Source organism: Mixophyes fleayi, chromosome 1, assembly GCF_038048845.1.
Source record: "Mixophyes fleayi isolate aMixFle1 chromosome 1, aMixFle1.hap1, whole genome shotgun sequence".
NCBI classification, from domain to species: Eukaryota; Metazoa; Chordata; class Amphibia; order Anura; family Limnodynastidae; genus Mixophyes; species Mixophyes fleayi.
In genome coordinates, this window is record NC_134402.1 from 171,802,735 (window position 1) to 171,826,434 (window position 23,700).

At 40.0% G+C, this 23,700-nt stretch overlaps 1 protein-coding gene across 1 annotated transcript in view; it reads right to left on the reverse strand.

Moving 5' to 3' along the window:
• The window catches only part of FRAS1 (Fraser extracellular matrix complex subunit 1), a 410,417-nt gene that overhangs the window by 115,450 nt on the left and 271,267 nt on the right, over window positions 1–23,700 (reverse strand). Inside the window, exons 25-29 of the mRNA XM_075203987.1 lie at window positions 12,104–12,244; window positions 11,169–11,309; window positions 4,956–5,226; window positions 1,872–1,956; window positions 68–388 (exon numbers count right to left, since the gene is read on the reverse strand). Coding sequence (XP_075060088.1) covers window positions 68–388; window positions 1,872–1,956; window positions 4,956–5,226; window positions 11,169–11,309; window positions 12,104–12,244 — 959 coding nt within the window. The remainder of the gene's footprint in view (window positions 1–67; window positions 389–1,871; window positions 1,957–4,955; window positions 5,227–11,168; window positions 11,310–12,103; window positions 12,245–23,700) is intronic.

Sequence of the window (23,700 nt, forward strand, 5' to 3'; positions counted from 1 at the left end):
TACACCTTGAACTGTACGTTTTAAAAACACATTCAATAATAAACCTATAATTATTCATAATAAATACCTTTTCAGCAACTCTGACTTGGAACAGAATGTTTTGGAAGTAGTATCCATCATTTGACTGGAAAAGAATTACATCTGACTGACTTTCGGAACCGTCATGGATATAGTGGAGCACTCCATTTGTAATGTCATCAAGCCGGAACTTGTGGATGTGAGTGTTCCCAGGGGGAATAACCAGCTGTCCATGTTTTGGGCCCTCTAGGACAATTACTATAACGTCTTGGGGATTATCATCATCTCTTACTTCCAGAACAGAACTGGTGATAGCTCCTGCTTCTCCTCTTCCAACCACTAACTCCTTATTGTTAAGGATGTATGGTGCCTGACACAAAAAAAAAACAATAAACAAAATAAATGGCTTAAAAAAGGAGCACATGCAAAAGAAACAGCATCTAATTAGTAAAGCACAATTAGAACCGGGTCTGCAAGCAAAATAATCAAATCATAAAAATGTAAACAAAAAAAGTGCTGCAAAACATTTATTTAAAGACAAGGGTTATTTACTATAAATAAAGAGAACTGCAATAAAAAAATAAATAAATCAGCCTTGCTCAAACTACATCTATGTAATAAGCAAATATCTGATTGGCTGGTATAGGCTATATACTAAAATAATCCCAATGTACAAGATTTATAAAAAAAAATATTTATCTGTAGAAATTACCCAGCTATATAAATCTGGTTTAGGTGACATCATAATATGTTCCATTACACTGAATCCACTGCAATTTAATATAAGGACAAATAAAGCCATAAAATTAGGTTTCCATATATAATAAATGGCCACTCTAGAACAAAAAATGTGTGATGGAGGAATTACTTCCCCCTAGAAAACAAACAGCAAAAGCCAAAACCCCAACTTTTATTCATATAATTGGCAATGCATAGCTTTACAATTAGTTTTCCTTTGACAACTTTGACCAATCCCCTGTGTGTGAATTTACCAATGTGAACAGATAATTTCTGTTAACTAGGAAATGCAAAACATGTCGTTCTACAGCAGAGTAGGGCAAGACTGAGAAGCACAAGCCAAATATTTAATGATATCTGCATTCTACGAAGGCCTACGACATGTAACATGTTTGCCAGATTAATAAACACTTCTGTTATTTCAGGTATATTACAGTACAACCTTAATTTTCTATTTTCATGGCAACATGAAAAACTGGTGTAAAGTGCTGGAAAAATATAAAAAGTAAGAAAACTATTTGTAATTTACCATAGTGTTAAGCAGTTTATTCTAGTATGTAAAATGTCTAACCATGGCAGGCTTTCCATGAAAAAAAAATCATCTTTACAGTGAATAATGTGCTAACTTATTTTGATATGCATGATATTTTGTATTTTTTGTAAAACACAAACTACTGTAATGAACAAACAAAAAAAAGCAACAACAATACTGTACAACTCTATAACTGTTCAAAAAACTGTTTAGGGAAAGTTTTCCGGTTTAACATGCAGAACATTTACCCATTGAAATTCATTGGCTATGTACTTACTTTATGCAATAACATTTTCTTATGGCCTTTTTTTTTTATTTTTTTTAAAGACCTCAGTCCTTAGGCTTTAATTCTCTTTGCAATAATACAAACTTATTTCAAAACGTTTATAAAATAATTGAAAACATCTATAATATACCTCGACTAAACGTGACTTATTAAACAAATCCACAGAAAAAAACCCAACTCAAACTATAACTAGATGGTTTGTGGCACCTTTTATACTACATAAGGTATGATAACAAAACTACCAGACAGCAGTGTATTGTGTTATTCCTATTGTACTATATTCCCATTCAGCATTACCTTTGTTGACACTGCCTGTAAGTTGATTGTTTTTGGCTGTGAGAAGAGCTGACCATCGCTTACTTTTAGTGAAAAGGAGCCCTTCCTATAAGAAAATAGAAAATAAAATGCATATTTTAGAATGTCAGATAATCTCCAGGTACATAGTCTTATAAAAAGTTAACAGCACTCCCTATCATCATCATCACCATTTATTTATATAGCGCCACTAATTCCGCAGCGCTGTACAGAGGAACTCACTCACATCAGTCCCTGCCCCATTGGGGCTTACAGTCTAAATTCCCTAAGATACACAGAAACAGATGCACATACAAAGACTAGGGTCAATTTTGTTAGCAGCCAATTAACCTACCAGTATGTTTTTGGATTGTGGGAGGAAAACGGAGCACCCAGAGAAAACCCACGCAAACACAGGGAGAACATACAAACTCCTCACAGATAAGGCCATAGTCGGGAATTGAACTCATGACTCCAGTGCTGTAAGGCAGAAGTGCTAACCACTATGCCACCGTGCTGCCCTATGGAAACATATATATTTCGTAGTCCCATGCAAAACAAAAAGCATTGCATGGTATTACCGTACTACAGGGAGGATGATGATGACAGCCGACAGGTCATACATGATTGTAGATTGCTTGCTTAATCTGTTGCTTTCTTCTCATTTAGGGTAAACAAAACACAGTGAACCTCACCACATACTCACAAGTAGGGGGCAGATTCAATTAGGAGCGAGGTGCTGCTGAACATTGCCTGCATATTGCCGGCTATTAAAGTAAGAAATTTAAGCTCACTTTTCTGCGCACCTCTATGGAACGTGAGGTTAAATGAGCGCAAACTTCCTGAAAAACTCAGACGTGATGTGTCTCCGCGGACTGTTTCGGAAAAATCACCTTGCGCCAAATTGAATCTGCCCTGTAGTGTAGATTAATATGAATATGTTCAATATTTAGGTTCACTTTAAAACATCCAGTAGGTTTTGTTACTGAAAGTATCTGTGATTTCAATAGAACATCTCTTTAAGAGGCAATTTTTTTTACAGGGTCTAAAACGAGCACTGAACTTTATATTATGTGAGAACCAGATGGTTATTTCTTTATCCTTGGCTGTGACCTCCTTCCATAAGAATAAAGGCATATTGTGATCATTTCAAATCTGCCAAATGTGGCACCAACACCTCCTTCTTATTGGTCTATTCCTCTGATATCATACACATTGAAAACAAAAATATCACGCTGTGCAATTGACTGTGCTAATGAAAATCAGAGTAGAATATCTACTGTAATAATTTATCCTTAAATTATTTTAGTATTGTTTTTCATTTCAGTTGTTCTCCATTGAACCAAACAGCACAGATTTTCTTATTTAGACATTCTGCTATGGTCAGCAGGGGACTGTTTTACTGTAAGTCGTATGAAACGATCAGACAAGCCTATAAAACACAATGTATATTAGCTGATTTAGAAATATAACAATTGTATCTGAAATAGGCATTCCAACAAAGCCATTTTACACGCTTCATAAAACTGGGACATTGTGCAGGCTTACTTAATTCCTTTGTTGACTTTAAAGTAATATTATGATAAAAGTGAAAAGCAATTAAATAAATGTAGATTTGACAGCAAACGCTACAACATGATCAGTCATGTGCACCACAGATACTGCCAAACAAAAGAATACTCACCAGGGTACCATTGAAAACCTCTTTATTAAATAAAAAGGCTAATAAATGAAACTGAACAAGTGTCTATGGGAAGCTACTGCCCTGTAAACAATTAGGATCAATTAACTTTAAAATGTGAGTCACAGTTATTTTAGTTTTTCACTTAACTAGTAAGTAATACACTGCCTGATAAATGGCTGTATGTATATAAACATGCAATCTTGCTGACATTGTTTATAGAGTTGTTTATATGCAATAGAGATGCAATGAATCCAGGACTTGGGACAGGCACTCTGCCAAATATGATTGTAACCCCCACAACAGGACTTACAATTTTTAATTTCTATGAGCTCATGTTTGGCATTTTTAAGTTGCTATATATTGTCACTTTTTTTTAATGCTGATGGACTACCCCACTGGAAAGTTCAAAAATTGTTATAATACTGTGCAAATAATAATTTTTCTCATACTGTGAAAGCAGAGGGGGGAGTGGTAAGTGGTTGGTGGCAGCTAAGAGTACCTCACATATGCCAGTGTGTAAGTCAGTGGATCCCAAGCTTTCTCAGTTGGAGGCACCCTTAGGGTCTCCATAATTTTTTCAAGGCACCCCTAAGCCAAAATAATTACCAAGTAGTCCCCCGCCTTACTTACCACCAGCCCTGTTCGTGGCACCCCTGTGAGATCAAAGAGGCACCCCAGGGAGCCACGGCACACAGTTTGGGAACCACTGGTGTAAGTGGATATGTGTTCAGTTTAGACACAAAAATCCTCAGTCAGGAGAAGCAATTGGTCTGGAAAATGAGGCTGGTAACCAGCATACTTGCCAACTCTCCTGGAAAGTCCGGGAGACTCCCGAAATTCGGGTCAGTCTTCCGGGCTCCCGCGAGAGTTGGAATTGTTAAAATGGCGCGATTCACCGAGAATCGCATCATTTGATGCGTTTCTCGGTGAATCGCGCCATTTTGGCCACCCGTGAAAATGTCATTTCCGTCGCGGGGGCGGGTCCAAAATGACGTGTTTGGCCGCCCCACCCCCTAGTCACGCCCCTCCCCCGGAAACAAATTTCAGAGAGTAGGTACGTATGGTAACCAGTTGTAATAAAACAACATGCAAAGACAATCATTTTCTCATTTTAGTATCATTTATATTAGTAAGTAAGACTTGTACTAATAAATAACACATTTCAGTCCACTTTTATATTTATATGTGTAATATATTTTTGAGCATTTTAGATTCTTTATTGATAATTGTCTCCCAGCACTTTGTATTCAACCCTGCCCCACAATTTTTCTTACTCAAACTACCTCCCAGAAAATGATAATCAGAACTTTCAAGCCTTTATAAGATTATCATAGCATTAAGTATATCACTTAATATAAAACAAAGGACTTTAATACCATCTCATTCTTACATTATCCATTTACCTTGATTTCTCTTTGCTGTGTTTAAAACGCACTCTTTGCTCAATCATATCTTTCCAACTGAAGTGCATGTCCTTATTGAGATGAATCTCCTTGCCATCTGATATTTTCACAAGTCGGCCATTGGCAGGAGTGCTCACCACAAGAAAGGTAAGACTACCGTCTTCAGTATCTGAATCATGCACATTCATAAAGGTGAGATCCAACGGCCTCACTGCCCCGATACCCACTGTGAAGGAGCCTTCCACAATGAGCACTGGTGGATGTACGTTAGCTGAAACAAAGAAACAGCAATGCTAGTGTTAGTAAGCAGTTACTGTAAATAACCTATATAAACTTCCTTTCCCATTCTGTATAATTTGATATATGCACAATATAAGCAAGACTAATGTTCCATTTATAGTCAGCTATGTAAACTTGCTTCCTTCTACCCATATGCCATTAATCTATCATTAGTATAAATATATAATAACAGGTTACCTGTCAAGTGCTGTTAAAAAGGCTGATGTCATAAATGATTTAACATAAAATAATAGAGAACATGCACTACAATTTTCCAATGTCAGTAAATACCTTATAGCCCGTTTAGATCCTTGCTGAGCTACAGCTAAATAATGAATATGCTCATTGTTGAATTGACAAAGACATTTAGGGCTAGATTTACTAAGCTGCGGGTTTGAAAAAGTGGGGATGTTGTCTATAGCAACCAATCAGATTCTAGCTTTCATTTATTTAGTACCTTCTACAAAATGACAGCTAGATTCTGATTGGTTGCTATAGGCAACATCCCCACGTTTTCAAACCCGCAGCTTAGTAAATCTAGCCCTTAAAGTTTTAAAAGACATTTCATTCTAGTCACTACCAAACACAGATTTATATGGTTTGCCTCCTCCCTAGGCCACTTTTTTGTGCCGCCTATGGCAACATAGATTTTCGTGGTTGCATTCCATATGTATCCACAAATAAATAAATGAAAAACATGCAGCCTTTATTCAACCCACAGTTAAATGCTTCTATATTAATAACTATTTAGAAAGTATAAAGAAAATAGAAACAAACATGAACATAGCAAATCATTTCACAAATCTGGCCCTGGTCACTATTGCTTTCCAGTCATTGACCTTGATGAGATCGTCCTACAAAATGCAACACAAATCTTGTTATTTTCCTGTCATGAAAACTATACCTTACTGCTAAGTTTAGAGCTGGTTAATATAAGAATGCCAGTGGAAATCCTTAAGAGAAATCTGGGTTTCATATTACAGTTTTAACCTTGCTCATGATAGTCAGGCACCTATATAAAACATATATATATATAATTTATGTTGTATTATAAATTTCTACTACATAGGCATAATTTTAACAATGTAATTAAATTACCTCAATATTCATTTGATTTCTATATATTTTTGCATTAACTTTAAACATGTTTGTCCATCTAAAGATTACTATTTTATCATAAATGATGTAATGCTAATTGTTGCAATATTCATTACTTGCTGTTCTAAAATGAAGAACTGAAATTGCCCCTGTAACATGATCCTTAGCTCTCTCATCTTTCCCACGTCATTCATACCTTTGTATAATTTCTGGCACAGATCCTCTTACAGCTGAATATTTGATGTAGTGGGATTACAGACAAAAATGGAAGTGGTGGCCTATTTCAAATGTCATTTTTTCTTATAGTGAATTAACTCCTTCGCAATAATAATAGAAAGAGTGCGCTGGTGTGTACTTGCATTAACCATTGTTCACAAAGAATAGCTTTTACTGCACAGGAGTATTATTATTATTTATTATTAACATTTATTTTTATGGCACCAGCATACTCCGCAGCACTTTAAAACTCCAAATAGGCACAGTATTAAATCAAGAGTACATCAAACTAATTTCAGGGTCTATTTATCAAAATTAGGCAATATGGAAGATTTTTTTTATCGCTGCTTATCATAGCGATAGAAAATCTATTGTCCACTATCTTGTACTAGTTAGATGGCTTCCCCATGCAAAGGGAGGCCCCCTTCAAAGGCTACTGCCAGCGATACTGGCGACTGTCTTCACCGGCCACTGGGATTTCATTAAATAGAGAAAAGTCCTAAATCAGCGAAAATTCCAGTTTCTGACATATTTAGGGCTTTTCTCCCTGCGCTAAATATACCCCTATTTCTGGCCATAACTGAAATTCCTCTCAGTGACCTCTAATTGTAGACTATGTGTAAGGGCTTGGGACTCACTTGTGGATCCTTTGGTAACTAAAATCTATTCACCTCCAAAATTCTCCAAAAAGGAAAGAATTTTGATTGCTACTTCATCCACTGTGGATTAACATCTTCTAAAAATATGTTCTGAGGACTTAGAAATATACTCTAATGAGTTAATTAATTTAATAGCACTTGTTTTCAACAATTGTTTTCCTTTTGCTGTACTTTGACACACACACATTTTTCTCAGTAAATATATATTTAATTTGGCTATTGTAATGAAAGTTACACCAAATGTCAGCAACAACCCCATGCACTCCACACATGCCATGAAATCAAACCATAGATGCCCATAATTTAAGTTTTGTGTGTGTTTATGTGTGTGTATATATATATATATATATATATATATATATATATATATATATATATATATATATGTAGAAAAAAGAGATGGAGGAGGAGGCGCACAATAGTGTAGTACAATAATGCAAATGGAGTCATACACGAATCCACAGTGGGACTTGAGCACCAATGATGAGGAAACCAGAGACCAAAAAATATGTATATATCACCCAGGTGTAAGTGATAGGGGTGTATACGTATCAAACATGGAAATTCCACGACATATGACCAGTGTATTGTCAATAACAAATCCCTTAGCCTGAATTAGGGATCACCAAATCCACATATATATAGATGTATGCGTACCAGAAATAAAAACTTTTCCGCTTATCTGGAATGATGTTCCATAGACAGCACGATCAGGTCACATTCTCTTTAGGCAAAGAGGTCCAGTTTATTTTCTCAACCCGGTGTTGAGAGATGATATTTTCCAGAAATTCAGAGAGTTGCTTATAACAGAGATGTCCTGGCATAAGGTATAGGTACAACAGTAGTGTGCTAAAAAGGCTGCAGCTCTATCTCTTGGTTGTCAATTATTCAGGATAAAATCAGCACGAAATTTGTTAAATAATTATTATGCCCATGCAGAACAAAGCTTAGCTTCTTTTTCAAGTTTTGTTTTCCAAGTGTGTGGTTAAATCAGTAGACATTCACTCTGAAGCACAAATCCCATTTAAAACACAATCCCTCTTGTTAGCAGAGATTTCTTGAAAACAGCAAGTTATCAGACTGGTTATACTGGAGCTCCGCTATGGGCGGAGCTCCAGTATAACCAGTCTGATAACTTGCTGTTTTCAAGAAATCTCTGCTAACAAGAGGGATTGTGTTTTAAATGGGATTTGTGCTTCAGAGTGAATGTCTACTGATTTAACCACACACTTGGAAAACAAAACTTGAAAAAGAAGCTAAGCTTTGTTCTGCATGGGCATAATAATTATTTAACAAATTTCGTGCTGATTTTATCCTGAATAATTGACAACCAAGAGATAGAGCTGCAGCCTTTTTAGCACACTACTGTTGTACCTATACCTTATGCCAGGACATCTCTGTTATAAGCAACTCTCTGAATTTCTGGAAAATATCATCTCTCAACACCGGGTTGAGAAAATAAACTGGACCTCTTTGCCTAAAGAGAATGTGACCTGATCGTGCTGTCTATGGAACATCATTCCAGATAAGCGGAAAAGTTTTTATTTCTGGTACGCATACATCTATATATATGTGGATTTGGTGATCCCTAATTCAGGCTAAGGGATTTGTTATTGACAATACACTGGTCATATGTCGTGGAATTTCCATGTTTGATACGTATACACCCCTATCACTTACACCTGGGTGATATATACATATTTTTTGGTCTCTGGTTTCCTCATCATTGGTGCTCAAGTCCCACTGTGGATTCGTGTATGACTCCATTTGCATTATTGTACTACACTATTGTGCGCCTCCTCCTCCATCTCTTTTTTCTACAGATTTTTCCATGCAACACCGCCTGGCGAAAGGAGGATTGGCAGCCACCTGTACATGGGGAGTGTACTTCTAAGAAGAACATAGACTTTATGTTGCAATTAATTTGTGTACTGATATATGCCTTAAGCGCCATTGTATATCTTTTATTGTGATATATATATATATATATATATATATATATATATTCCTTCAAGGAAGAGGTGGTTGAATCCTCTGTAATAATCCCAAAGAGGGGTCAATGATCAAAGTCAATGCTCACATTTACATCCCAAATATAGTATATTCAAAGTGCTTTCATGTTTCCAATGCAAATATCATTAGTGGGAATCTTTTAATATATGATTCAGACATTCATTTTTAAGGAGCATATTGTTTGAAGTGTACTGATACGTATAAACTGCAAGAAATGCCAAGAATAGAACTTTGCATCAAAACCTTACTGAGGAGTTAAGCTCATTAGTATTACAGGGCAATTAACACCTTTCTTTAACAGAACTACATACATTTAGGAGCAGAGTTGAAAGTTGAAGCTGGAAAAATGAGGAAATTACCGTTGAGTCATTTAAAAGTCCACAGCTTTAGTTAATATATTAGAAGATTAGGTCAGTTGCCCAACTAAATGCACCAAATGTTCACTGCATCTACGTTTGCAAAGGACACTTACTACAGCCTACAATTTCTGGGCGTGAAAGGGGCCAGGAAAGGGGTGTTGGCCGATAGTCGATGTACAGTAAGGGTGTGCCAAATTCAAGCACATGCAGCCATGTCTGAATCAAGCTTGGGACATCTCAAAGTTACTAAGTTACTTGTTTTCCTGCTGTATCTCTTGCTCCAGCCCACAGGGTTAATCTAAGTCCTGATCAGCAGTGATGACAGTCACGTATGCATGCTATAACATGTGTTTGCAATCAGAAGCAACTGTAAAAATGTATTTTACGTTCAGTAGACATAAATATCTTCCTAATAAATGAATTTTAAAAAAAAAAAAATCAAATTTTTTTTTTTTTTAACATTAATGCTTACTTTATTAACATGTAACATTAATTCAATAGTTTTTTTCCCTGTGCGTTCATTTGCAAATGTATATTCAATATAGGCATTAGCTTTCCTGCAGTGTCTTGTGTAGTAGAGCACAGCAGACCTGCACCCCAAATCATCAGTGCACGTATCTTCAGATCCATTTCTTGTTGAACTCAGTACGCAGAGCTGATATACATACGTTTTTAAACGAACGCACATTGCGCTCAGTAGTCGTGCCTTGATGAATCAGGCCCTCCATGTGCATGGTCTGTGCATAGCACTGGTGACAACATCAGTTGGAATCACCAGCGCTCTGCACAGAAATCTTTCTCTAGGACACTCGTGCACAGAACACCAAAGGAGGTAGGAACCTGTGAAGGTGGGAAGATATGTCTGTGGGACACTCGTGTACAGAACACTAAAGGAAGTGGGAACCTGTGAGGATGGGAAGATATGTCTGTGGGACACTCGTGCACAGAACACCAAAGGAAGTAGGAACCTGTGAGGGTGGGAAGATATGTCTGTGGGACACTCGTGCACAGAACACCAAAGCAAGTAGGAACCTGTGAGGGTGGGAAGATATGTCTGTGGGACACTCGTGCACAGAACACCAAAGCAAGTAGGAACCTGTGAGGGTGGGAAGATATGTCTGTGGGACACTCGTGCACAGAACACCAAAGGAGGTAGGAACCTGTGAGGGTGGGAAGATATGTCTGTGAGACACTCGTGCACAGAACACCAAAGCAAGTAGGAACCTGTGAGGGTGGGAAGATATGTCTGTGGGACACTCGTGCACAGAACACCAAAGCAAGTAGGAACCTGTGAGGGTGGGAAGATATGTCTGTGGGACACTCGTGCACAGAACACCAAAGGAGGTAGGAACCTGTGAGGGTGGGAAGATATGGAAGTGTGGTGGTAGTGGTGGTGGAGGAAACGGGGCATATGTGTCAAGGGGAGATTGGTGTGAGCATATATGAAAAACAGTGGGAGGGTGTTAAATGTAGGGGGGGGGGGGGTGCAAGGGGGCTTATACCATCAATCCTGGGCCTTATGATTTATGATGGTGGCCCTGACTGCACTCATACAGTAAGTGAAATAAAGTAAATATTCGGTTTCTCACCTTCACATCTCCTGCTGTTATTGTTTCCTGAGAATCCATGTCCACAATGAGGAACGCAATGGTGATTCTTTAAAAATGTCTTGTCGTCACATATTCTGCATTGCTGGGAACTGTCGCATTCCAGACATCCAGGAGCACAGACTATAGAAGGAACACAATTCATCAATCTTAAGCTGCTATGTATACAGGTTTAAACATTAGTTCCAATAATTGAAACTTTCAGATGTAAAACAAAATATCAGTTATGTTACCAAACTGAAGAGGGAACATGCGTTATATTTTGATGTATATATTATATAGAGCAGCAGAGTATGGGATTTTAGAAGGCAGATGTTTGGGCCAAGAATTTTGTGTATTGTCTACCCCTAATAATGGTAAATAAAAATCCCTAGGATTTTGCTATAGATTTTGTAGTGTGATCTGTTATGAGACCATTGGGTAGTGTATTCATAGTGAAGGGTGGGCTGATATGACTGCAAAAAATACTTTGGATCCCTGACCAGGATTTCTGTAAGCCTGACTTGGCAGGGATTCCTCAGGTGATTGATCTTACCTGATCAATTAGAAAAGAAAAAAACATCATACTTAAACTTAAGGGGCAACCCCACTCAAATGTACCATTAGCATTTTTTGATTTGTAATATGGAATGGTCTATTTATAGCATCTTGTTAGTATTTAATAAACAAAGATTGCACACTGTATAAATCTGAGAGGCAGGCATATTGAGAGCCTTCTGCAATTTACTGGAAATTGGGCAGGATGAAATACCAGGATGGTCTTTGGGATGGTCGGAAGCAAACTCAACATTGTATATACATTGTTTGGCATATTTATACTAGTAAGAACTCTAGCTGCCCGACTGACAGTTAGGCCTGTACAGTTTTTTTTTCCTTTCTAATATGCTAGTATAGAAAATAATGTAGGTTTTACTTACCAAGGCATCTTCGATCAGAGTGGGATACAGGATGCTGTTTTGCACACTCCCTGACACACTGTCCATCCATCAGATAGAATGGTGCCTCACATTGACTACACTGATTGGGATCAATGCAAAATAGGCAGTGCTCTCCACACTCTGTAATACACAAAGAAAGACATCAGCAGACAATTAAACATTTTTTAAAAATCAAATTCTAGTTGGCACTGAAAACAGATATATTGTATAAGACATAGGGGTAAATTTATCAAACTGCAGATTTGAAAAAGTAGAGATGTTACCTATAACTACCAATCAGATTCTAGCTATCATTTGTAGAATGTACTAAATAAATGATAACTAGAATCTGATTGGCTGCTATAGACAACATCTCCCATTTTTCAAACCCGCAGCTTGATAAATTTACCCCATAATATTTGATTATGAAACAAAAGCAGTGTAATAACAACTTTGTATACCTTCAAGAGCAAATAGCATTTGAAAATAATCACTGCACTACAAAGCTTTATCACAGACACCATAAATAACTTTGTTAACATATCAAAATAGTCAGGAATAGAGTGGACACCAAATGCTACAGTTTAACATATTTTAAAAGTGGGGCAGATGAGCAGAGCCACAAAAACCTTCATGATGTTCTTCTGCCATGAGAGCATTGAGCAGATTAGTAAATCCAGCCCTAGAAGTAGCAATTTGTTGTAAAAATGCTTACTTTTATAGTTATTTACTACTTTCATACTCAATTTCTGTTTCAGTTATTGCTTTATTTCCTTTTTGTTTAGAACATGCAGCAACATAAATTATCCTTATTAATTCCTGTTTTTTGTAGGAATGTCTAGTCTGACTAAACTATTACTGTTGCAACTCACCATATAGTCTAAGCTATAATTATATACATTACATGCATGTGCATTAATATGGAGTTGATCCCTCCTTAGCAGCTTCCACTCTTCTGGGAGGGCGTTCCACTAAATTTCAGAACATGGCTGCAGTGATTCACATCCATTCAGTTATTCACTCTTACTTGTGTGGGAATGTAAACTATTGGCCTATATAAACTGTCTGTTTTACATATTTCTTACACTTCACTAATGTTAAATATATATATTTTTTATATATTCCATAGTTATATACATTTCATATTTATAGACATAGGTCTTCGGGACCTCCTCCGTCGCAAGTCTCAGGCAGTTCCCTTTACCCCCGGGTTGTGCAAGGTGAGGGTTCCAGTCCCATCACCACTGCATTTTCAGGACACCTACAGGCCTTGTCCCCCAGAGGCACCTCGGGCTTCAAACACAATCGGCCTTCCGGCATCAGACCAAGGAGATCCACAAAATCAGGGCGTCCCGAGGGCAACCGTGCTAGGTCAGATACTACAATTGGGCTTAGTCAATAGGACGAATCAAGATAAGTATGTAGATGCATGGTAACTGGCATATATATCACAGTCCCTTTGTTTGATTCACAAGGGCAGCATTACGGCCCATACCATAATCTCAGTAAAACAAGGTATTTGAAAGCTTCACTCTTGGCTACCAATGAATGCTCTGCCCATCAATAAGTGCTTAGTACTAGTCTTTGAAGTTTTTAATATGAATGCAGGCCACATTATCCATCATCATCAACATTTATTTATATAGCAACAGCAAATTACACAGCTCTTTACAATTTGGTATCTACTTGTCTAAATATCTACTGATGCCTCTCTCCATCTAATGACATCTGATTGCCACTGCCTCTTCTCTCCCATAATGCATGCTGTCTAACTTTCCAAATTTAGTGTGTGCATAGTGTTTAAAAATTTTTTTAATTTCTTGCACCTTACACTCTCTACACTGCAGTTTTTTTGTTTAATTTATCTAATGGGATTGTTTTAGTTGGTAACATGGCAGATGACTTATTTTGCAGCCGCTGCAATGTTCTACATGCAGTCGATGAATGTCGAAATTGCCCAGAAAAACCCTCACACATAAACACCCTTTTTTCCCACTTAATACAGATGTCATTACTCCACATAAGATTACTTTCACTAGAAAAAAATTACAATTTTAAAATAAATAAATCTAATTGTTTTTGAGTTCTGTGCATAACGCATTCTACAAAAGCACAATTTTTTTCTCTGCTAAATATACTAGTTAGTTCAGAATGATATGTACTCAATGTATGTACTAGTATTATATGTATATATGCATTAATAACAACCAGTAGCCAATACTCCGCCTAAATTCTCTGTGTTACAACTCTGTCTGTTGTTTGTACCTAGCAGCAGTGCCTCATACCACCAGAGGTGCTGCTGTTCTGTTTCTGAACTCTTCTACGTGCCTGAAGGAGTTAATCTCCTTGCATTATGCCTTATTAGAACTGCACCTGTTGCACTGCTTTAAGTACCTGCCTCTAGCTGTGCTCTGTGCAGTTCATCCGTTTGTTCCTGGCTGCTGCTAACATGCTCCTGTGCTATTTGGTATATACTAGGGATGTGCACCGGCGACTTTTGAGGTCTCGTGTTTTGTGTTTTGGATCCGGATTTTCGTTATTTTTGAGGTTCGGATTTGTCTCGCAAAACACTTGACGAAAGGTCTCGGTTCGGATTTAAGGTATTGGATTCGGATTTTTTTTGAAAAAAACATAAAAAGTTTAAAAATCAAGTTTTTGGGCTTATTTTCACTCCTAGGCTATTATTAACCTCAATAACATTCAATAACAAGCATTTCCACTAATTTACAGTGTATTGTGAACACCTCACAATATAGTTATTAGTCCAAAACGTTGCAACAAGGTATCTTTCTGGACTGCGTAGAGGAGTGGGTCACCACAATATATATTAAAAACCCTGAACTTTTATGAATCGCACCAATAAATGTACCTGGACTGCGTAGAGGAGTGGGTCACCACAATATCTTAAAAACCCTGAACTTTTATGATTCGCACCAATAAATGTACCTGGACTGCGTAGAGGAGTGGGTCACCACAATATCTTAAAAACCCTGAACTTTTATGATTCGCACCAATAATTGTACCTGGACTGCGTAGAGGAGTGGGTCACCACAATATCTTAAAAACCCTGAACTTTTATGATATGCACCAATAATTGTACCTGGACTGCGTAGAGGAGTGGGTCACCACAATATCTTAAAAACCCTGAACTTTTATGATTCGCACCAATAATTGTACCTGGACTGCGTAGAGGAGTGGGTCACCACAATATCTTAAAAACCCTGAACTTTTATGATTCGCACCAATAATTGTACCTGGACTGCGTAGAGGAGTGGGTCACCACAATATCTTAAAAACCCTGAACTTTTATGATTCGCACCAATAATTGTACCTGGACTGCGTAGAGGAGTGGGTCACCACAATATCTTAAAAACCCTGAACTTTTATGATTCGCACCAATAATTGTACCTGGACTGCGTAGAGGAGTGGGTCACCACAATATCTTAAAAACCCTGAACTTTTATGATTCGCACCAATAATTGTACCTGGACTGCGTAGAGGAGTGGGTCACCACAATATCTTAAAAACCCTGAACTTTTATGATTCGCACCAATAATTGTACCTGGACTGCGTAGAGGAGTGGGTCACCACAATATCTTAAAAACCCTGAACTTTTATGATTCGCACCAATAATTGTACCTGGACTGCGTAGAGGAGTGGGTCACCACAATATCTTAAAAACCCTGAACTTTTATGATTCGCACCAATAAATGTACCTGGACTGCGTAGAGGAGTGGGTCACCACAATATATATTAAAAACCCTGAACTTTTATGATTCGCACCAATAAATGTATCTGGACTGCGTAGAGGAGTGGGCACTGAGCACCACAATAAAATATATAAAAAACCTTCAACAGATCTGCATTACACTACACATACGGCTGCTCCTCCATCCTCTCCATCATATACATGTTGGAGTTTTAGCGTGTGACAACCTCTTGTTTTTGATAATGTCAGTGCATTTGGAATATTTTTCAATTTGCCCCACACCACTGAATGTACTTTATCTATGATACGCAATACGCATCTATCTATCTTGACTGCGTAGTGTGGTGGCCCCGGTACACAATTTGGTACCGAGGCCACAATATAATTAAAAAACCCTCCACGTGTCGGAATTCCACCAAACAAGTATCTGGACTGCATAGTGGGGTGGCCCCGGTACCCAATTTGATACCGGGGCCACAATACCTCCTCCAAACATGCTACAGACAATTCGTCATTGAGAGACCCCAGACAGACAGGGTCGAAGTGTTATTGTTTGACTTTGTAAACCCAAAAAAATGTCCCTGTTGCACATAGTCGTGCAATGAAGACTGACTTTTTCATTTAAAGGCACGATCTTTAAAGTGTAGTGTTTGTAAGTCTAAGTCATATTATACTTTTGGTAAAATTGGTTTTTTTTGTTCCTCTTTATGGTAATTAATTAGTAATAGAATTAAAGTAGGAAATAGAATTAAATAGAATTAAAGTAGGAAATAGAGTGGTATAGAGTTGTAGTGTGGTATAGATAGAGTGGTCCACACAATATAATAATAAAACCCTCAACTGGTCTGAATTCCACCAAACAAGTATCTTGACTGCGTAGTGTGGTGGCCCCGGTACACAATTTGGTACCGGGGCCACAATACCTCCTCCAAACATGCTACAGACAATTCGTCATTGAGAGACCCCAGACAGACAGGGTCGAAGTGTTATTGTTTGACTTTGTAAACCCAAAAAAATGTCCCTGTTGCACATAGTCGTGCAATGAAGACTGACTTTTTCATTTAAAGGCACGATCTTTAAAGTGTAGTGTTTGTAAGTCTAAGTCATATTATACTTTTGGTAAAATTGGTTTTTTTTGTTCCTCTTTATGGTAATTAATTAGTAATAGAATTAAAGTAGGAAATAGAATTAAATAGAATTAAAGTAGGAAATAGAGTGGTATAGAGTTGTAGTGTGGTATAGATAGAGTGGTCCACACAATATAATAATAAAACCCTCAACTGGTCTGAATTCCACCAAACAAGTATCTTGACTGCGTAGTGTGGTGGCCCCGGTACACAATTTGGTACCGGGGCCACAATACCTCCTCCAAACATGCTACAGACAATTCGTCATTGAGAGACCCCAGACAGACAGGGTCGAAGTGTTATTGTTTGACTTTGTAAACCCAAAAAAATGTCCCTGTTGCACTTGCACATAGTCGTGCAATGAAGACTGACTTTTTCATTTAAAGGCACGATCTTTAAAGTGTCAGAAAGAGAGAGAAGACACAGGAGAGGAGAGTTGTAGCTGGGGACCTGGGGTGGAAGCTCCCAGGCTCCCCCAGCATTGCCTGGAAGTCTGAGCGTGGTGACTGAGCCAGGGCAAGGAATGTGTGCCCTGGATGAGGGGGAGAACTCCATGCCACTATAGTGAACCCAAGAGAGAGGGGGACACTGCACATGGAAGAGGCCCTGGAGTGAGGGCTGCTACAAGAGGCATGGTAGCTGTAGTGTCAGATCCTGAGGCTGAGAGTACACAGAGTGACGTGTCAGAGCACAGGAGACATTATCCCCGCAGAGGAGGGATGAGCTGCAGTTGAGAGGTATGTTGTTGAAATAGGACATGCACACTTTAACAAACCAATCATTTCAGCGACAGGGCCTACCAAACAACTTTGACTGAAATGATTGGTTTGTTTGGGCCCCCACACCAAAAAAGCTATTCATCTCTCCCTGTACAGACTAAACAGGCTCTACTGAGGCAAGATGTCGTCCTCATCCTCAACCTCTGATTCCTCTCCCCCTACAGTGTCTACTTCCTCCTCATCACACATTATCAATTCATCCCCGCTGGACTCCACAACCACAGGTCCCTCTGTAGTATCTGGAGGGCAGTGCTGTACTTCATTGAGGAATTGATTATTCATTTTTATAAACATCATTTTTTCAACGTTGTGAGGAAGCAACCTCCTTCGCCGCTCACTGACCAGGTTCCCCGCTGCACTAAAAACTCTTTCCGAGTACACACTGGAGGGGGGACAACTCAGGTAAAATAGAGCCAGTTTGTACAGGGGCTTCCAAACTGCCTTTTTTTCCTGCCAGTAACAATATGGACTGTCTGACATGTCTACTTGGATGGTGTCAGCAAAGTAATCATCCACAATTTTTTCTATTGTCACAGCATCCAATGCAGCGAGAGTAGACATGTCTGCAATGGTTGGCAGGTCCTTCAGTCCGGACCAGATGTTATCAGCATCCCCGCCAGTGCCTCTTTTGGGAAAACTGAGCTTTTTCCTCGCAGCCATAGATGTGGAAGAAAATGAGGGTGGAGCTGTTGGCATGTCACGGTCCTCTTCAGAGGACAATCTCCTGACCAGCAGGTCTTTGCACCGCTGTAGACTTGTGTCCGCCGGAAACAGAGACACAACATACGCTTTAAACCGAGGATCGAGCACGGTGGCCAGAATGTATTCCTCTGACTTTAAAAGAGTGACCACCCTCGGATCCTGGCAAAGCGTACGAAGGGCTACATCCACAAGAGCTACATGCTTGCTGTAATCGCAATGGCTTACCAGCTCCTCCCTCACTTTCTCCAGCTGCTTCTGCAACAGCCTGATCAGGGGAATGACCTGACTCAAGCTGGCAGTGTCGGAACTGACTTCTCGTGTGGCAAGTTCAAATGGCTGCAGAACCTTGCACAACACGGAAATCAGTCTCCACTGCGCTTGACTCAGGCGCATCCCCACTCCTTTGCCTATGTCGTAGGTGGCTGTGTAGGCCTGAATGGCCTTTTGCTGCTCCTCCATCCTCTGCAGCATATAGAGGGTGGAGTTCCAGCGCGTCACAACCTCTTGTTTGAGGTGATGGCAGGGCAGGTTCAAGCTTTTTTGATGTGCCTCTAGTCTGCGGTAGGCACTGGCTGAATGCCGAAAGTGTCCAGCAATTTTGCGGGCCACCGCAAGCATCTCCTGCACACCCCTGTCACTCTTGAGGTAATGCTGCACCACCAAATTAATGGTGTGGGCAAAACATGGGACGTGCTGGAAATTGCCCATATTTAATGCCCGCACAATGTTACTGGCATTGTCTGACACCACAAATCCCCATGAGAGTCTAAGTGGGGTAAGCCACTGGGAGATAATTTCCCTCATTTTCTCTAATATGTTGTCAGCGTTGTGCCTCTTATTAAAGCCTGTAATGCACAATGTTGCCTGCCTTTGCATGAGCAGCCATTTTGTAGATGCTGCTACTGATGCAGCTGTTGCTGTTGCTGCGGAAGGGGATGCATCTACCCAGTGGGCTGTCACAGTCATATAGTCCTTCGTTTGCCCAGAACCACTTGTCCACATGTCCGTGGTTAAGTGGACAGTGGGTACAACCGCATTTTTAAGAGCACTGAGGACACTTGATCGTACTTCTCTGTACATTTTTGGTATCGCCTGCCTAGTGAAGTGGAATCTCGAGGGGATTTGGTACCGGGGACACAATACCTCCATCAACCCTCTAAATCCCACTCCACTGATGGCGGACACCGGGCGCACGTCTAACACCAACATTGCAGTTACAGCCGCAGTTATACGCTTTGCAATAGGGTGACTACTATCGTATTTGGTGGTCATGGCAAACGACTGTTGGACGGTCAATTGTTTGGTGAAAGACTTAGCGGTCTTACGACTTCCCCTCTGGGAAGATGACCGACTAACAGCAGCAACAGCAGCAGTGGCAGTAGTAGGCGTACCGCTGCAGGATTCCTCGGATGAATCCCGTATTGAGGAGGACTCAGTCTGGCTGCTGACTTGGGCTGCAGGACTGAATCTGATGGAGATTGTGGAGGAAGTTGACGAGGAGGGTGTTGCTGGTGTGTATCCAACTGGACCACGGGATTTAGGTGTCCCTGTACCGATGAGGGTCCTAGCCCCAGTTCCTGAACTAACCACTGAACTATGAAGGTTATTCAGGTGACGTATAAGGGAGGATGTTCCTAGGTGGGCAAGATCCTTACCCCTGCTTATTTGAGCTTTACATAAGCTACATATTGCCATACATTGGTTGTCTGGATTTGGATAAAAATAACTCCAGACCGAAGAGGTGCATTTTTTGGTCTTCTGACCAGGCATGACGATGGGCTTTTTCATCCCATGGACATCAGCTGTTTCCCCCCCTGGTGCCTCATTTACAATAACCACATCACCATCCTCATCATCAAGTTCCTCCACAGCGCCAGCTACATCATCAATAGCCTCCTCCCGAGCCACCTCTTCCCGTACAGTGATGGGAAGGTCAGGCTTGACAACCACCAACACCCTTGGACTCGCCTTGGGGATTTGTGATAATTTCTCTTTAGAAGGCAGAGTTGTTTGCTGTTTTGTTGCTGACAGCATAACTCTCTTCAATTTTTTGTAGGGGGGGGGGAGGAGGAGGAGGGCTAAGATCCGTGGGTGAAGCTGAACCACTAGTCATGAACACGGGCCAGGGCCTAAGCCGTTCCTTGCCACTCCGTGTCGTAAATGGCATATTGGCAACTTTACGTTTCTCCTCAGATGATTTTAAGTTTCTCTTTTTGCTACTTTTTCTTAACTTGGGCTTTTTGGATTTTACATGCCCGGTACTACGAGATTGGGCATCGGGCTTGGAAGACGACGTTGATGGCATTTCATCGTCTATGTCATGACTAGTGGCAGCAGCTTCAGCATTAGGAGGAAGTGGGTCTTGATCTTTCCCTACTTTATCCTCCAAATTTTTGGTCTCCATTATATGTAGCACAAGATACTGCAGAATGTGTGAACTTGGTAATATTGCAGTACCAATGGACTTATACTGCTGGATTGGTTTTGCAAATTTGGTTATAATTATTATATTTTTTTTTTTTTTTTAAATTTTTTATTTTTTTTTACTTTTTTTTTATTTTTTAAAAACTTGGGAATAATGGGGAAATAACTATGCCCTTAGAAGCACAGAGCACAGGACACAGCACCACTGGACTGAACAGGACACGGCACAGGACCCAGCAGCACTACGGAACTCAGCAGGACAGAGCACAGGACACAGCACCACTGGACTGATACTGCAGAATGTGTAAACTTTGTAATATTGCAGTACCACTGGACTTTTACTGCTGAATGTGTGAACTTGGTAATATTGCAGTACCAATGGGCTTATACTGCAGGATTGGTTGTGAAAATTTTGTGGTAATTAAAAAATATTAAAGTAGTTTTTGGTATTTTTTAAAAAAACTTTTTTTTATTTTTTTAAACACAGGGGAATATTGGGGAAATAACCATGCCCTTAGAAGCACAGAGCACAGGACACAGCACCACTGGACTGAACAGGACACAGCACAGGACCCAGCAGCACCACTGACCTCAGAAGGACAGAGCACAGCACACAGCACCACTGGACTGATACTGCAGAACACAGCACAGCACAGCACAGCACAGCACAGCACAGCACAGCACAGCACTAAACAGCACAGCACAGCACAGCACTAAACAGCACAGAACTAAACAGCACAGAACTAAACAGCACAGAACTAAACAGCACAGAGGACCACCTAACACACCCTCCCTCTACCCTGATCAATGCCCGAGTGAAGATGGCGGCGACTAGCGGGGAATTTATAGGATCCGAGTATCGCGAGATCCGACAACGGGATTATGAGTCAGAGCCTCAGTTTCACTTTTGAATTTGGCGCCAATACCCGGATCTGTCTCGGATCCGACTCGGATCCGCAACGTTCGGGTGGGCTCGGATTTCAGAAATCCGAGTGCGCTCATCCCTAGTATATACCTGCTGGACTGAACGTCTGTGTATGACCCTTGCCTGCTTGCCTGAGACCCCGAATCGTTTGCCTGTACCTTGGACCACGCTGTTTTGCCTGTTGCCCTGACCTTTTGGACAGACTTCTGGACCTCGCTAATTTGCTTGATCTCTGCCTGGCTATTTGGATTTTGTCTGATCATTGCTTTATCCCTGGACTCTGTCTGCTTTCCTGGACAGCCTTGTGCCTTCTGGACTGGGGTAAAACTTATAATACCTGTTCCTGCCATTTTACTATGCAGTCTCCTTAGGAACCTGTTCTTATCAGTGGATCTGAGTAATCTTTGTTTGTGTATTTACCTGAATAAAGACACTTTGCTTTACACTTCTGTTGCTCTTCATGAATACACTGGGATTCATAACACTCTGACAGATTGAAATTAAAACCAATTGATTGGCAAACTATTTTAGTTGACTGATGCCTACAGAACTGCTTTACAATAATCACGACTATTGTACTGCTTTCTATGTCCCTCTTTCACCCTGAATGCTATTTTCAGAGCAGGGCACTGCAGCTACCAGCCTTCCTACATGTTGCCTGTTCTAAAATGGCACATGAGAAAATGATAAATGACATAAAAAAATAAAAACTCTCACAGGTTTTGCATCAATATTTTCTTGAAAATTACGTTTTACTTCGTTTTGAAATCCATAATTACCGTAGAAATAGAGTCATGACTCGGTTTCACTCAGTACCCCAAATCTCGGATCCGTTGGATTCCTCGGAATCCAAACCGGTCATCTCTAATTTATAGCCGATTGTCTCCATTTCATAACATTTCTGAACATTATAAATGATTGTAGACAAAGGAGATGAGGAGTGATATTTCCAGTGTTGAGCGATAGCCGCTCTAGTAGCTGTAACAATGTGTATGACTAAAGCGGACCTGACAACAGTTCCTCTAGCACAAGACACTATTATTATTATTCTTATTATAACTGAATTGTAAGGTGCCACAGTGCTTTGCATCACTGGACAGTGAGGAAAGCAGGACATAGATAAAACAGTGACATACAATGTAGATAAAATGAATGCAGATATCAAAACAAACGGTAAGGGGGCCTGTTCATGAGAGAGATTATATTTTTAAAGTAAAAGGGCACAGCTGAAGCAAGAGGAACCGGTGTGGCTCAGAGTGGAGATTGGGAAAGTTGTGAAGGTGCTCGAGTTTGGGTAATATAGGTACGTGTAGGGTATGCTCAAATACGTTTTTTTCAGAGAGCAATTAAAGATTTGAAGGCTGTAGGAGAGTCCGATTGGGCATTGTAGGGAATTCCATAAATGGATACCCGCACGTGAGAAGTCCTGCACATGGGAGTGAGAAGTGGTTAGCAGAGACGAAGCGAGGCGCAGGTAGATTTAAGAAGCCAAGAGGGAAAGTATTTTTATATGAGATTTGAGATGATTGAAGGGGTGGACACGGGAAGCCAGTGTAGAGATTTGCAAAGTGGTGCGGGAGATGTGGGACAGCATGAGAGGAGGATCAGTCTTGCTGAGGGAATTCCAGATAAGAAGAGGTGCAGTAGTCAAGGCAGGATGATGACGAGAGGGTAGATATGAGTTTTTGTAGTATATAGGGTAAGAAAAGGGTGTATTCTGGCAATATATCTAAGGTGGAAGCAACATGACTGGAAGAGAGAATGGATGTGAAGAATAAAGCAGATTCAAGTGTGACACCAAGGCAGTGAGGTTGGGAGTCTGAGAAAATTGTGGGGTTACTCACAGTGGGGGAGAATTGAGGGGATGTGGCGACTCTGGATGGAGGGAAGATGAGATACAATTGGTTACCTGACATAGTACAGAAGGGGGC